Below are 14,592 nucleotides of genomic sequence, written 5' to 3'. Positions count from 1 at the left end.
GTTACCATCTACCGTTTTATTTGCTGATGTTTATTTGTGTTAATTTTGAGAACGTTTTATGGTTGTTTTGGTTGTTTTTAGTCATTTGGTATGTAGTTTTCTTTTGGGTTTGTATAAACTTCCAATAAAACACACTCTGGCACATTCACACCAGATTTCACTCCCCTATAATCTCTACGAGGAACAGGGCGAGACATGAGCCAGGTTTCCATGCAAGCGAACAAATTTAATCAAATTTCCAAGAAATCTGCCAAAGACGATGTGCATTAATGTGTGTTTCCATCCACTACTGATATGTGAATATTAGGAGTTGCCTCTCTCCAAGAGGAAGAGGATGCAACGAGATGAAGTAATTAAAAAGTGCCAGTCAAACCTCAAACAGTGGAAAACAAACATGACGGAAATATAACACTGGTGATTGTTTCACATATTCAAATCGAGGAGGGTCATAGTTTCCTCATTGCTCCCCAAAGATCGCACCATGTTTTTGTCTTTCACAATGTCTCACCTCTGGAAGAAGCTTTAGGGTTTAAGTTTACATGTTGCATTTTAGCTTTTATCAGTGCATCAACTTTTCCACCACAGCTGAGTGACGTTTTGACTTGTTTTTCTTGAACAGCTGCTTTTTTATGCATAAATTAAAAAGGCACATGCAAACAGGTAGATGGAAAACACACTTTCACCTCACAAGTTACCCTCAATGGAAGGTAAGTCAGGAAATGATATAGCGCCAACAGTACTTGTAAGCACGAGCAAGTACAACATGTAATATGAAATAAGTACAGTGCAATATAGTGCTTTACTGCTACCACTACTCTCACACTACCCATGCTTTAGACTTTCTGCCGAGGTGTGTATGTTGTGACGCTACAAATCGAGGTTATTGAGGGTTGTCTTTGGGCCTTGGATTGCCTTCTAGATTAATTAATGAACAATGCTAGATGGCAGCACTGTGTATCGGAGCACTGATATGCCATCATCAATAACTCAAACATTAACTATACAGTGAAATGTAACTTTTTCAACACTATCCTATCAGCATTACATGCTTTTAATAACTAACTAGTTTAATGAGTTTAGAAAGTCCCACAGATATTAAGACTTTAAGACTCAAGATTAAGACTAATTATGTGCAAAATGAAAGAAATGCCCACCTCTATCCCATCCTATCTCAAAACACAAGCTGTGTTTCCACGGCAACGCTGGCACAACTGTTGACTGATTTCTCACCCACTGTTTATCGGCTCTAACAGAGGTGACTGCCTACCAAATGCTGCATCATCAGCACCACCGCTGACGGTGGCTTCGCCTTACTATGGTGTTGTTGTGTTTCTGGGCGGTTATACGGTGCGAGCAATTCCTTTAAAGTCGCCATCGTCATTAGGCAGCAGGAAACCACAAACACGTCTCAGGTGAGGCACCTGATTGAGTCACGTCCAGCACACAGCAGTGTTTACAGTATCTACAGTGTGCCAACATTAGCCACCATAAGCTACTCGTCATATCAGACACAGCAACACCACTGTGTTCTGTTAACCGAGTCAACTTTTCATTTGTAATAGGAAGATTTTCTTATTTTTGTTTCAAAAGTTACAAAGATCTACATCAGCTCCACACGATTTAAGTCTTCTTGTGGATAGCCAGGGATTAGACAGCTGGGTCTAACTGATGAACCTAGATGTCTGTGTTAGCATTTAATACATCTGAGCCACAATCAAAGTGCGGTGATGCAAGCACCGGCCAATTAGAGGCAAGAAAGACTCATTTTAGCTACCAGACATCTCATCTCTCTCTTAATGATACTGCTATTTCTTGCTACTGTGACACATGACTTTGTCGACTGTGGTAGGATATACATTGTGCAGTTAAAGCGCTGCAATGTAGGCCACAAACGGATAAAAAGGATGAGAAGGATTTTAACTCCATTGAAAAATTTCAACAACAACTATGGAATCAATTAAAGAAATACCCTGGCACACCGGCTCCTCCAGTGTGTGAAAGAGATAAGATAAGATTTTCCTTTATTAGTTCCACGGCGGGGAAATTCACAGTGTCACAGCAGCAGGTAAGCAAAAGAAAAGAAGAGCAGAAAAAGAACTTCAGTAAAACAATGAATAATAAACTATAGTAGACTATACTAGTGGAGGTATACATATTAAAAAGTATGTACGGAAGATGAAGTATAAAAATAGGGACAATGTACACAGTCGGGATATAGAAAAAAAAGACAAAGGAATATAAAAAGTATTGCACAAGTAAGGAAAATGTTGTTCTAGATAAATATATTGCTCAGTGATGTTCTGAATAAAAACGGTGCACAGTTGGTGTACACTGTGGTGCTGTTATTGTCAGATTTGCTGCAGTGTGGTCTGCTGGGAGCAGTGCCGGTTGTGGAAAGTGGTACTCACAGAACTAGGGCTGGAGTGCCGACGCAGTTTGGGCGACTCCTTGCCGGCGGACGAGCTCTTGGCGTTGATGCAGGCATTGTTCTCAGAGTGGACCCTCTTCACCTGGCTGGCGGGCTTCTCGAACGGGTCGAAGCCGCTCTGCGTGCGCTGCACTCTCACCTTCTTGTCCTCAGGGATGGTGTCCAGGGGCTTGATGACCGAGTCTGTTCCCTGGCAGCTGCGTGTGGACATCTTTGTGACACATATCTGTCGAAGAGGACAAGAAGAGAAGATGAAAGTGAGCATTAAAGAAAAATATCCATCTGCGATTACCGGTGTTCAGCCAAAAACTGACTGTGCCCCCGCCTTCCAGATCCTGCCTGTTTTTCATCTCTCTGTCAGACTGGGTCTCTTCCCTCCCTGTAGAGCCTTGCTGCTACCTCTCTGCTAGGATGAGAGCCTTTTTTATCTCCATCTCTCTTTTCTCTGATCAAAACAGCTCCAGCCTCTGTCGGCTCTGCTGCACACACACACACACACACACACACACACACACACACACACACACCGCCGTCTGCTGCTGCTGCTGCTCCCATACTGCACATTCACACAATTCCACCTTATCTCTGACACACATCTACACATCCATACAATTGTGCAGACTTGCTACAAATTGTCTCCTACAAGCCCATTGGGCACACACACAGCCCTCCACACTTCATTTTCCAACACAAAGCACCTTACCAGCTGCTCCTCCACCATGGACTGTGTATATTGGACACAAAAGACGCAGGCGGCATGACATGTTTTGCCACGGCTCCCTTCAGATTAAATATTTAGTCCTGGGCTCCCCTGCAGGAAGAACTTCTAATTACTCTAATACACAAGGAGGAGTCATCTTGCAGCTCTGTGGCTTGTTCTTCAACATGGGCCAGGTTTCCTTGGGCACAGCAGAGCATTTCCCACTATACACACTGCCTTCTTCTGTGATGCTAATGAGATCTTAAAATATATATATATATATATATTTTGATAGTCCTGTTGATTACAATTATAGTGATGATGATTAAGTTTTCCATTCTGTGTCATGCATACAAATATGACTATTCCGCATGATGCTTGATGAGACACCACAAATTACTACAAGCTGGATCCAGAATCCAGATAAAGTATTTAAATTGTGATCTCTGACTGAAATCATGATATAAATTGTCATTCTTTTCTCTAAAGTCAACTGAAGGTCTGTATTTGAGTGCCACATAGCATTCAGTGTATTTCATGTTTTCTACCAAGCACAGTCACAAATGTATCTTGTTCATACATGAACAATATCAGAGAAAAGGCTTTTTTTTTTATGTATTCAGTTTTGTTCAACCAGTCAACAAGAAACTTGGCTAGTTCTCCATATGATAGAGTATATGTGGATTAGTGGTCCACCTTACACTGTCCAATAATGTTCAAATATAGTCATGTATTTATTACCTGTAACACTGTTAAAAAAAGAAGGTAACTCAGTGTAAAAACGTACAATAGAGCATCTTGCCTTTCGAGACAAAATTAGTAAGGCAGTGTTCCAAGCGTTTACTCATCTGCACATGAAAACATTTCAAGCAAGAAAAAAAAAACTGAAGCACTCCAGCCAGAGTAACAGAAGTATATGATGTCTCAGGAGATGAGCGAGAAAAATGGGCCAGAAAATACACAAGAGAAAGACGCAGGATAAATAGAAACAGAGATGAGGAGTTTGGTAATGAGGCAGCTGAGCTGTCATACACATGAGTCCCATGTATGTCCAGTGTGTCTTCAGTGACAGCAGTTGTCATCTGGAGGAGCACATGAACTAACAAAGACGAATACCGTCGTTTAGGACCTATCACACTACAGGGCATGAATATTTGATGAGAGGGTCTGGGAAGGATGTGTTCAACAAGGCTTATGTTCTCAGAGAATCATCACATGGCAGAATGATAAAAAGGTCACCGGTGTAACCAGAACTAGGAACAGAAACACTGGGGATAACAGAAGTTGTACTTCCCTTATGAGGAGTTTCTGGATTCCTGCACATTGGACCGACTGTCTGCACACACTCAGCCCACAGGTACACCGACGCAGCTACTAGAATTAAGTGTCATTTTGAGTTGCTTGTACTTTACTTGAGATTTCCCGCTACTTGCTACTAAGGACTTTATAGATTAATATTTAATCATTAACTCATAGGTGAAACTAGCTCGACCTTGACCAGCATGAAAATCCTGCATTCATATTGATGCATCAGTTATGATAATGAGCACTTACTTACTTTTGGTCACCTCAGTAAGATAAAGAGCCATTATCAGTGACATGTAGTCAAGTAAATAAGAGTATTTTCATACCATGGTATTGCTACTTTTACTTTTGGGAAGTATCTGAATACTTCTTCCACCACTGGGCATCACACGATAGTTTCACGTCAGCTGTAAACGATCTAACGTAGAACTATGGACATCCTGCTTTAAGTGTGTGTTACATGCAGGTTTCCTAGAAAGTGCAGGAGTGGTTAGTTTGCCGATGAGCATGGCTCTCCTAGTTAACCTGCTGTGCCACACCTCTAGATCACTGAGCCACAAAACACTCTTCCTACTGCGTCTGGCATGAATGAAGATTTCTCATTGAGGCGTTTGTCCTGTGACTGACAGCAACAGCTTGTTTTGGTCTTGTGTTGTGAGCTCCTTCATTAACAGCCTGTGTGCCAAGTGTTGGGTTTAGAATACAATATCCCTTGTTAGCTACGTTGTTGCTCTTCTCTTGTGTTACAAAACACACCTGTGCCTGGTTACATTGTGCCCGGTTTGCATTCTCAAATGAACCGTTCGATGCAAATGATCGATCTTAAATTTCTCTACATCTCAAAATCTACCTCATGGATCAGCACATAATTGTGTTCGAACATTAATGGTCCCCAGAGGATGACTCCTAATGAAAGTGGTGAGCCCTGGACTTTTCCTTTGTGGTTTTGCGTGAAACATTTAAAATGTGTCATTAGCGTAACATCCAAATAATCTGGCGAGGAAGCGGATGAAGATCTCCTGAGAGAAGCTGGAGGGATTGATTCTAGTGGTGGATTCTAGTGGTAAGTTGGTAAAATGTGGTGAAAAGCCAACAGACTTTGCTTCTTCCTGACACAACAGGTGTCTGTGCACAGTCCTAACTCAGAGGCACAGCTGTTAATGGAAGAAATGTAGGGACGAGATAGAGACTGAGGCACAATCCCACTTGGCCCTCTTGTGTCTTTCCCTCAGTGGTGGACCCACCGACAGAAAGCCACAGACGCCACTGATCCATCCATTTTACTTCCTTTTTGTGTTATGTATTTTTCAACATGTCAACTGAAGTCTGACATACGGTGTGTGGACATACAACACTTCAGTTTATGTTGCCTTATAAAGTGGTTTTCAGACTATTGCATGGTAACCTGGCACCTCCAGTCATTTCAGTGAGAGGATGGTGGCAGAGGGAAAGTGGTTTCGATCACACTGGTAGGGCTATGAAGTGAAATTTGGCACTGCCGCTCAAACGTCGCCGTGCTGAACTTCTGGCAGTAATTATGGGATGAAGGACAAGTGGAGGTATCTTCTTTGACACGCAATACTCAACTGCAATGGAGGAGCTGATAATACATCCACACTGATACCGCTGGTGTCCGAATACAACACAGCACCAGCTAGTTAGAAAGAGCGAGCTAAAGCTAAATACAGGGTTTTTGAGTTGACTTGAGAGAGACAGGGGGGTAGTACCAACACTAAGATGTAATTGCAGCCTTGGACCTTATTAGCAGCAGCTGCCACAAAAAGTGCTTTCCTTTTGGGGGGAGCACTCTTTCACACAGACAGTTGCTGTGCAGCAGTGTGAAATGGCCTTAACCTCGAAGCAATGTAATATTAGCATATGTGCCAGCAGTAGCTACAATAGCCAGTTATGTTCTGTCCAGAGAGAAAGAACAAACACTGAAAGCAATTCTGGTACAATCATTCTTAAAGCTGCGTAAATCAACGTTTTTTGGGGGGTTTTCTTATAAACTCTGGGTAAAAGGACTACTTGCAAGTGAAATTCAACATGTTACTTCACTCTGCAGCCCCCCAAAGCTCTTTGGAAGTTCTTTTAAGATGATTTACATATAAATATATAGAAATGAGTGTGTGAGGACTCCATGTGAAGGCAATCCTGTGTATAGATGACAAGAAGGCCGACTTTGCTCAGTGGTTTATCACAGCATGTGGATTCCCTGCAACATCTGGCTTTCCTCTGTTGCCAGGATGGGAACGCCCCGCCAATACAGGAAAACCCCGCCGCGGATGCAATTACACCATATCGATTCTGGTTGAAGGACAGCCTCTTTAATCACCACTGCCCTCCTCCATCACCACCGCCACTCTGATATACCAACACACACATGCACACACATAAACAAACGGTGATAAACTGCATTGTTTTCCTATCTATAATTTATTCTCTACTGCTGCAGTGACCCCATTGACACACAGGGATTATTTAAGATTTATCTTGTCTTAGAGTTGTCATACAGTAATGGAAAAGGTAGGCAGTAACACAGTGGGCAGGCCCAGGCTAATGCAACTATCTCCAGAGGGGTAGTTACTGATGACATTAGCTTGAAGTATGACAAGAACCACAGGGCCATAAAAGAGCAATCAGCCATAAAGCCTTCTTATGGCCTCTGCTTACTCACAGCTATCAGCCATGTTAACTCGGCCACATTTAGGGCTTACCCACCGTGTGAATGCATTTTCATTTAACTGAGACAAAGCAGAGCTATCGGTTTGCCTTGGCTCATCACGGGCTCAAGACGATAGTGAGACGATACACCAGGAGAGACTGGAAAAAAACACCTCATCCACACTGCCTGAGCAACACAGGGCTTTGTTCCAGTGCTCTTGAATGGCAGGTGCGAGTGTGTGTGTGTGTGTGTGGTGGTGCTTTCTCAAACAGCAGTTTTTTGTGTGATGCCTTGGTCACAGCCTGCTGACAGAGATGGGTGACTGGGAAGGAATAATGGACTGATACGACTGATAATGACTCCCAGTTTAACAGAATAAGATCTGATCGAGGGGTAAGCTGACATGTCAGTATGGTGACTTTTCAGTAACAGTCACATCTGGTCCATCTCTGACCACTTTCATGTGCAAGGTGAGGCTCACATGACAGACCCAGGCAGCAAGTCCATTTCACAGCAAGATGAAAACGGGGGTAATGTTTGTTAAGTAGGAACAGATTCGATCATAACAGGCTACCCTTTACCCCAGAGAGTTAATAGGACGCATTTATTGGCAAATGATTGCCTATTTATGTGTACCAATATTAGCAATATTGGCATTCATTTGGAGTAATTGTTCTATCCACCCAACAAATGCGAGAGCAAACCAACACAGCAAAACCAAAGCACAAAGATGCTGAAACACTCCATGGAGCTGAGGAGAACTGCAGAGTCAGATGATAATTCACTATGAGCAACACATTTTTAATGTAAGCCTGTCCAAGAGTTTGTACTGTTGTGCACCCATTTGAATGAGTGAATGAGTGAATGAGTGAATGAGTGAATGAGTGAATGGCCATTTGGAACGGCAATAAACGCTTTTGCCTGTAGACATTGTAGGGTAACACTTGGTGTGTATTTGTTCTCTTACTTTGGCTTTTGGGGTCAGAGCAGCCACTAAACATGACTGAGGGTGAGGAAAAGTTTTGACTCCAAACACAAACACATCAATATGATATATCAGCCTAAGTTTTCATATATTTTACTTTATTTTGTGATGAAATATTGTAATTTCCTTTTTGGCACAGACCAACCCAGTTTCCCCATATCCTTGAGTTCTGTTGGCATCCCGTCTCCGCCAATGTGACTTCTCTCTGCAAGTCACTCTCATTAAGTGCACAAGCAAAATAAAATATGTAAATGCATTTTTGTTACTTTGCTGCTGTGGCTCTTTATCATTTTGAATACCAGCCTTAAGATATTGTGGATGAGAGACTTAATTAACATATGTGGTGGAATAAAATATCCCATCAGCTAACTGATGCCCCAGATAGTGGCTCGTACAGAATTTAGTACCAACATCGCCGCTGCAGAAAACAAAAAAACATCTCGGAAAGTATTGGTCTATATGATCACTGAAATAGCTCAGAAAGTGGTATATATTGAACAGCTTTGATAAAGTTCATTCCCCAAATTATTTTACTATATTTCTGAGGCATGTTGCATCATTAAGAGTCTGGTACACTTCATTTTAACAAGACAGACTATAAAAAGACAACACATTTTTCATCATACATCTGGTCTAGCAAATGCTCCTATAACCAAAATACAGCCCTCTTTAAGCCTCCTCTTTATAGAATAATAATTCATTAAAGGATGTGAAATTATCTGTGATTCAGATTCTGCTTTACAGTGTGAATAATGCATTGACTTTGCATTTCCAAACTGGGTGGAAACGTTTTTTTTAGTTGATTCAATACAATCAAGGTTTTCCTCACGCAGGTAGCTTCAACATTCAGCCACAGTGGACGTCATGCACGCAGTAAAACGACATCTTCATATTCAGCCTAAATTACATTTGAGTAGGCAAACTGATTAATGAGAAAAGTATCATCAACTCAGTTCATGTATTTTTCAACAGGATGCATCTTACAGTATGGTAAATACTCTAAAGATAAAGTCTGATAGGTATTGTAGTATGCTACAGATTTTGTTTGTAGCCTGCACCACACATTGCCACATGTTATTGCAGTCCTAATGAATCAGTATCTACAGTCAGTTTCTTCACAGAGTGGGCATAATGGGCTAATTTTCCAATTAGGCTAAGTTGTTATTTTGTAATGATCCTTAATCCTAAAATGATGAAACAAGTTTCTCCCCTCAGATTTGTTTGTCTAAAGACCTCAGTTATCTCTCAGTGTTAACGGAAATTGTACAGATTGGTTCTACATCTTGTGAGACAACAAGCAGTTGTTTTGCTTTGTGAGGATCACTAGCCATGTCAACAGATCATCACGGACCACATCCCAACACGATTTGTCACTACTGTGTCAACCAGCCAGCCTCTCCTCCCAGAATGAGGGAGGTGTCGGAGGTCCAGCAGACTTCTTGGAGGAGGAAATGTTCTGGCCAGCTGGTGACTCAGCCAGGCCTTCTACCTCCCGATTAGTAAAACCAGCCAGTGCTTTTGATTGGGATTCTGAAGAATAGAAAGTGCCGACATATAAATGATTAAATTGGCTGGCTTCCCAGCAGTTATGGCTCCAGTAGACCGCACAGTCACTCAGGAGAATGACTGTGATGTGGCCAGCTCCTTACCTCAGCCACCACCCCACCAATGTCTGTCCTTACCATTCCAGACAGCCTCACTCATCTTCAAAAGCATTATCATATAAGGCTGAGAAACCTGCGTGAGGAGCCCGGCATTATGAGAAAAATACTTCACTACATGGAGCAACTTTTACACGGAGCAAGACAAAACCGCTGCAAAAGTGGGAATTACCTTATTCTGTCTTAAACACAGGTGCTGCTCTGAGGGTTGATTACAGTCTTCAGATACACAGTTAAGCTGGAAAAACATCACAATGAGTTCTCATCATTTAAATCTGATTTTATTCTTTTTTTTTTTTTTAAAGTTGGTATGGAAATCTTCCATACTGGTGAGACACAATACCGCCATCACTGCTTTTCCTCTACAGTGAAGTCCATTTATTATTCTGTAGTCCAATAGGGAAAAGGGTCATCACTGGATGACTTTAAAGCTATGCTCAAAATCCTCAGCATTTTAGCACTAGCACAACAGACACATTGGAATATTGACCAAAGAGGATCACCGAAGTTATTACAATTCATCCTGAGGGGGGGGATGAATGGCTGTAATAAATCCCATGCCGATCCATCTACTAGTTTGATTGTATTTCAAAATAAATGAATTCAAGTGATGAAAAATAACTAAAAATGTCACTAGGATACCTGCTCTCAGTCTGTGTAATAGTTCAAGGAAATCCATTAAAAAGCTGTTGAGGCATTTATGTGTGGACCAAAGCAGTGGACTGACCAACAGTAGCATCAACGTTAAGACGTGTTTTGACTGATGCAGTGCTTGCAGTGAAAAAGTATCTGTCGCATGTCAAATGTTTCGATTTTACATAACAGTGCCCACATGATATCAGCATAAGAATACGGCAATAACTGGATGTGGATTTCAGGTCTAATTGGACATTCACAGCTGACTCATTAGCACAAGAGCCACTTTAGCAAACACCTCTATTTTGTAGGCACTTGATATGAATCACACTGTGTACTATTGACTTCATCTCTGGGGAAACACATCTGAATAAAAGCATCGTGTCTACTGTCAGAGGCCTGCAAGGTCTTTACACGAGAGTGGCGCTTTCTGTCCTGACCTATCCTTCCAGGAGCAAGCACTGAAGCTCTGGATTGATTTGATGCTCCTGTAACATATTCGAGGTGATAGTAACATCTACATGAGACGAGCAAAAGATGTCTCGGATGGTACACTAGATGAAGAAATAGGTGGTGTGAATACAGAGGAAGATAACCTTTGCTTGCAACTATTCCCTACTAGTTTACAGCCCCACAGAGCCAGCCTGCACCCCAGCTCAGCTTTCACAATGTGAATTTAGTGTGACAAATGTCCCCTAGAATAGGTTTTAGTTTGATAGTTTAAAACTGGACCAATCAGTCAACTACAGATAATGTCTAGATGAGTGGCTCCCAAGCTCTTTGGGTAAACTGGTCACAGTTTATAGTTGTATGTAACCTGTGAGAAGGGATTTTAAAGTCTATGAATATCCTTATTTTGTTACTACTACACTGTGCTGCTGCTTTATTCTGTGAACAAAACTGTACACAAGTTGTAGCACAGGGTTCGTAACTGAACAAAGAGTAATGTACAGTGCAAAGTCTGCCCAGTAGTTACCAGGAGAAAGTACTACTTCCAGAGCCTTTTTTGCCACTCGAAATTATTGTTGAGCTTCTCTGTAGAGGCCTTGATTCTTCCAGTGTAAATGCAAATAAGGGTCTTGTGTTCCTGAAATGGTTCCTCGGCTTCTGAAAAGATGTCTGCAGTGCTTACCGCCATTTTAAAAAGGGTCACGAGTCAAACAGATTTGAAATAATTGCTTTAAACAAAGACATGACTCGATCCCTCTCAAAACTAAACCGCATGAACAAATATGAAAACAAAGTGATCTGGATATGAACTGAAACATGATTCTTCAATTGAATGGCCCCATTTTCTTTCCCACAGATGTGTTGTGACGTTACATCTTGTGAATAATTTACATGGAATTTAAGTAAAGAAAACCACAGTGCTATGCATATGTGTAATATGTCAAACAGCATTTGAAATTCTTCTAATGGCAGAATGTAGCTTTCCAAAACAGACTATCCAACAATCACTTCCTCTTTAAATAGCAATAGGCCGGGTTTTTGATCTTCTCTTTCAACAATTTATCTTTTCAACGCTGCAACACTGTGAATGCCTTTCAGGACAGACTGTCCAGAAGTATGCACCCTTATCACCACTGGCATGGTTCGTTGCATCAAGCCTAAAAAGATTCGTTAAAGAAGCTTCTTGGAGAGGTCATGAGAGCAGGGAGACCATGGGGATCAGCAAACCATGGCCTTCCAGTGTTCCCATTCAGAACAGGTAAACACTATTGCCTTTAGATGTGGTTGCACAACACTTTGTGTGGCCTAGTTTGTTCGGAGCACGCTGTCACTTTTCTATTATAAATCCTACTTTAAATAACATCTGTCCCAAACAAATGCTTACTGAGCCTTGCCAGGCCACAATGAAAAACAAAAACTGTGGACAGGTGTTGCAAAGGATACAGATATGATAGTAACCTGAAAACAAGGTAACAAACCTGTTAGACCAGATAAAAGTAAATAAGGGATCTATACACAGAGGAGGTCGAGCTTTGCTTACACTTATTTCTTGCATATACTGAAGCAAGCTTTGGATTTGAAGCTCTGCCAAAAAGAGTCTTTGTTGCTTCTCAGTTAAGAGGACACTACTCTAGCTTTGGCCCTGCATCCTGACAACACTTATCCTCTCTCAAACATATGACACCCTGATACTCCACTCCTCCTATTTCAGCCCTCCTGTCTTATTCTCCCTCCCTCTCTCTCTCTCTCTCCTAACAGCCTGGCCTGCTGTCTTCCCAAGGAGCTGCATATGGCCCTTCAGAAAGCCTCACTACGCGTCCACAAGGCGCTGTCACAGATGGTAAATGGCCTGTCCCCGTCTCTCTTCCTCGTCCTCCCCACAGTGCCCACATTCCATCCCTCTGGGCTCGGAAGAGACGAGCATGCTGCAAATTTGCCTGAAGTAGGACGACATATTGGAGAGTGAGCAGGAAAATGCTGCAGCAGAGCATCCCGTCCATTAGACCAGTAAACATCAGCACCCATTTCACCACCACAACGGAAATGCTACCTATTAGCACAGAGGGGATTGGTGGTGGAGGAGGAGGATGGGAGAGTGAGGGGGGGGGGTCTGACAGTGCTGACGTTATTTCAGGCAGAAGGCAACATTGGGACTTTGTTGGAAAAACTGCAGATGAGGCTAAACAGAAACACACACAGACACACTGCCTTCTCCCTTTACCCACTACTTCCTTGCCATCCCCAGAGTCTCTCATCACATCCTTACCATTGAGACTCAGGTGGGCCATCCACTTTCAAGCTGTCATGCTAGCGTGAGAGCTCATCTTCATCCCCGACCCCCCTCAAGCAAAAACCACAATGCACGCATACGAACACACTCACAGACACATCATGCATGCGCGCATCTACAATCCATATCTGCTCTATAAATGCACACATGCCAACATGCCTGCACATCTGCACATCGTCTTGTACAGTTTTACATCTGTGTGTGTGTGTGTGTGTGTGTGGCTGAGCGTGAATAGTATTCCCCAGACATACCACACTAACAGAAGCGATGTAGCCGAAGCAAGGGAGGAAGGGAGGTGGTGACAAGGGATGGAGGGCATAATAAGCACAAATCTCAGTCTTCCTCTTACCTTCCAGGAGGAAACAGCTCACCTGGATGCCTCTGAAGAGCAGACAGATCGCATACAGGCCAACCTCTCTCCGTGCAAACCAGCTCAAAACATCTCCCTCCCTCCTTCTCTCTCTCTCTCTCTCTCTCTCTAACTCTCACTCTCTCTCTCTCTCTCTCTTCCCTCTCTTCCGCTCCCTTCGCAAGCTGGAAATGATGAGATTGTACTATAAGCAGAGGGGGGAGTGAAATCTGAGGCGTCGGAGGGTATTAGGAGGCTACGTTGTTTCTGGCGGACAGCCCTGAGAGACTGTGAGCTCGTAGCTCATGAGGGACAGGGGAGGGGTGGGTGCAGGGGGGGTTTGGGAATGGGTGAGATGCAGCAGATGGGAGAAAAAATGTCTGCCAGCAAGGAAATCCTGAAACCCTAGAGGACCCCTGCTCAGCTGAGATGGTACAACCCAGAGGAGTTTGAGGAAGCAAACAGTGTCTGCAGCAGCAGCAGCAGCAGCAGCAGCAGCAGCCGAGGGTACCGTGATGCAGCCACGGCATGAGTGTGTGTGTGAATATGAGCCGAGCTAAGCTAAGCTAAGTGAAGATGAGCCGCAGCTCCTCAGATGAAATGTGAAACCCGGATGTCTGGCCAGCCTAATGCATTGAGTATCATGCTCAGATAATCCTCCTCTTCATCCTCATTAACCTCACGTTAATACTACGATGTTCTTTATTAGAAGAAATGTGTTTCTTCTGACTACCTCTCAGCAGCTCACTCACCTCTGAGCAACTCTAAGAGAAATTACAGCACATAGACTATAAAAACTAAACTGATACCTCAACATGCATTTCACTCCCTCCTCCATCCAAAAAGAAGAATCATAGTATACAAATATATAAAAAAATAAACAATGTATTGGCTTAAATAATGATATGAAGTCCACAGGTTCTGTACTGTTATACACATTCTGTGATGTTCTACTGATGCGGTTTTTCCCCGTGTTGTCGTACTAAAGACATTTGCTTGAAACACATCTTTAAACAATACAGATTTTATATCACCTCTTAAAGAGCTCCTCCCACATATATTTTCAAAATTGGACCACGATAGGGTCAGAGAAAGAAAAGGGAAAGGTGAGTGTCAGGGGTCG

At 42.6% G+C, this 14,592-nt stretch overlaps 1 protein-coding gene across 1 annotated transcript in view; it reads right to left on the bottom strand.

Annotated features, from left to right (window-relative positions):
* The window catches only part of cdk14 (cyclin dependent kinase 14), a 150,031-nt gene that overhangs the window by 99,504 nt on the left and 35,935 nt on the right, over positions 1–14,592 (bottom strand). The window contains exon 3 of the mRNA XM_070835382.1: positions 2,409–2,654. Coding sequence (XP_070691483.1) covers positions 2,409–2,654 — 246 coding nt within the window. The remainder of the gene's footprint in view (positions 1–2,408; positions 2,655–14,592) is intronic.

Source organism: Pempheris klunzingeri, chromosome 8, assembly GCF_042242105.1.
Source record: "Pempheris klunzingeri isolate RE-2024b chromosome 8, fPemKlu1.hap1, whole genome shotgun sequence".
Classification (NCBI taxonomy): Eukaryota; Metazoa; Chordata; class Actinopteri; order Acropomatiformes; family Pempheridae; genus Pempheris; species Pempheris klunzingeri.
Note: the sequence above shows the minus strand (reverse complement) of the source record. Positions and strands in the feature narration are given on the sequence as shown.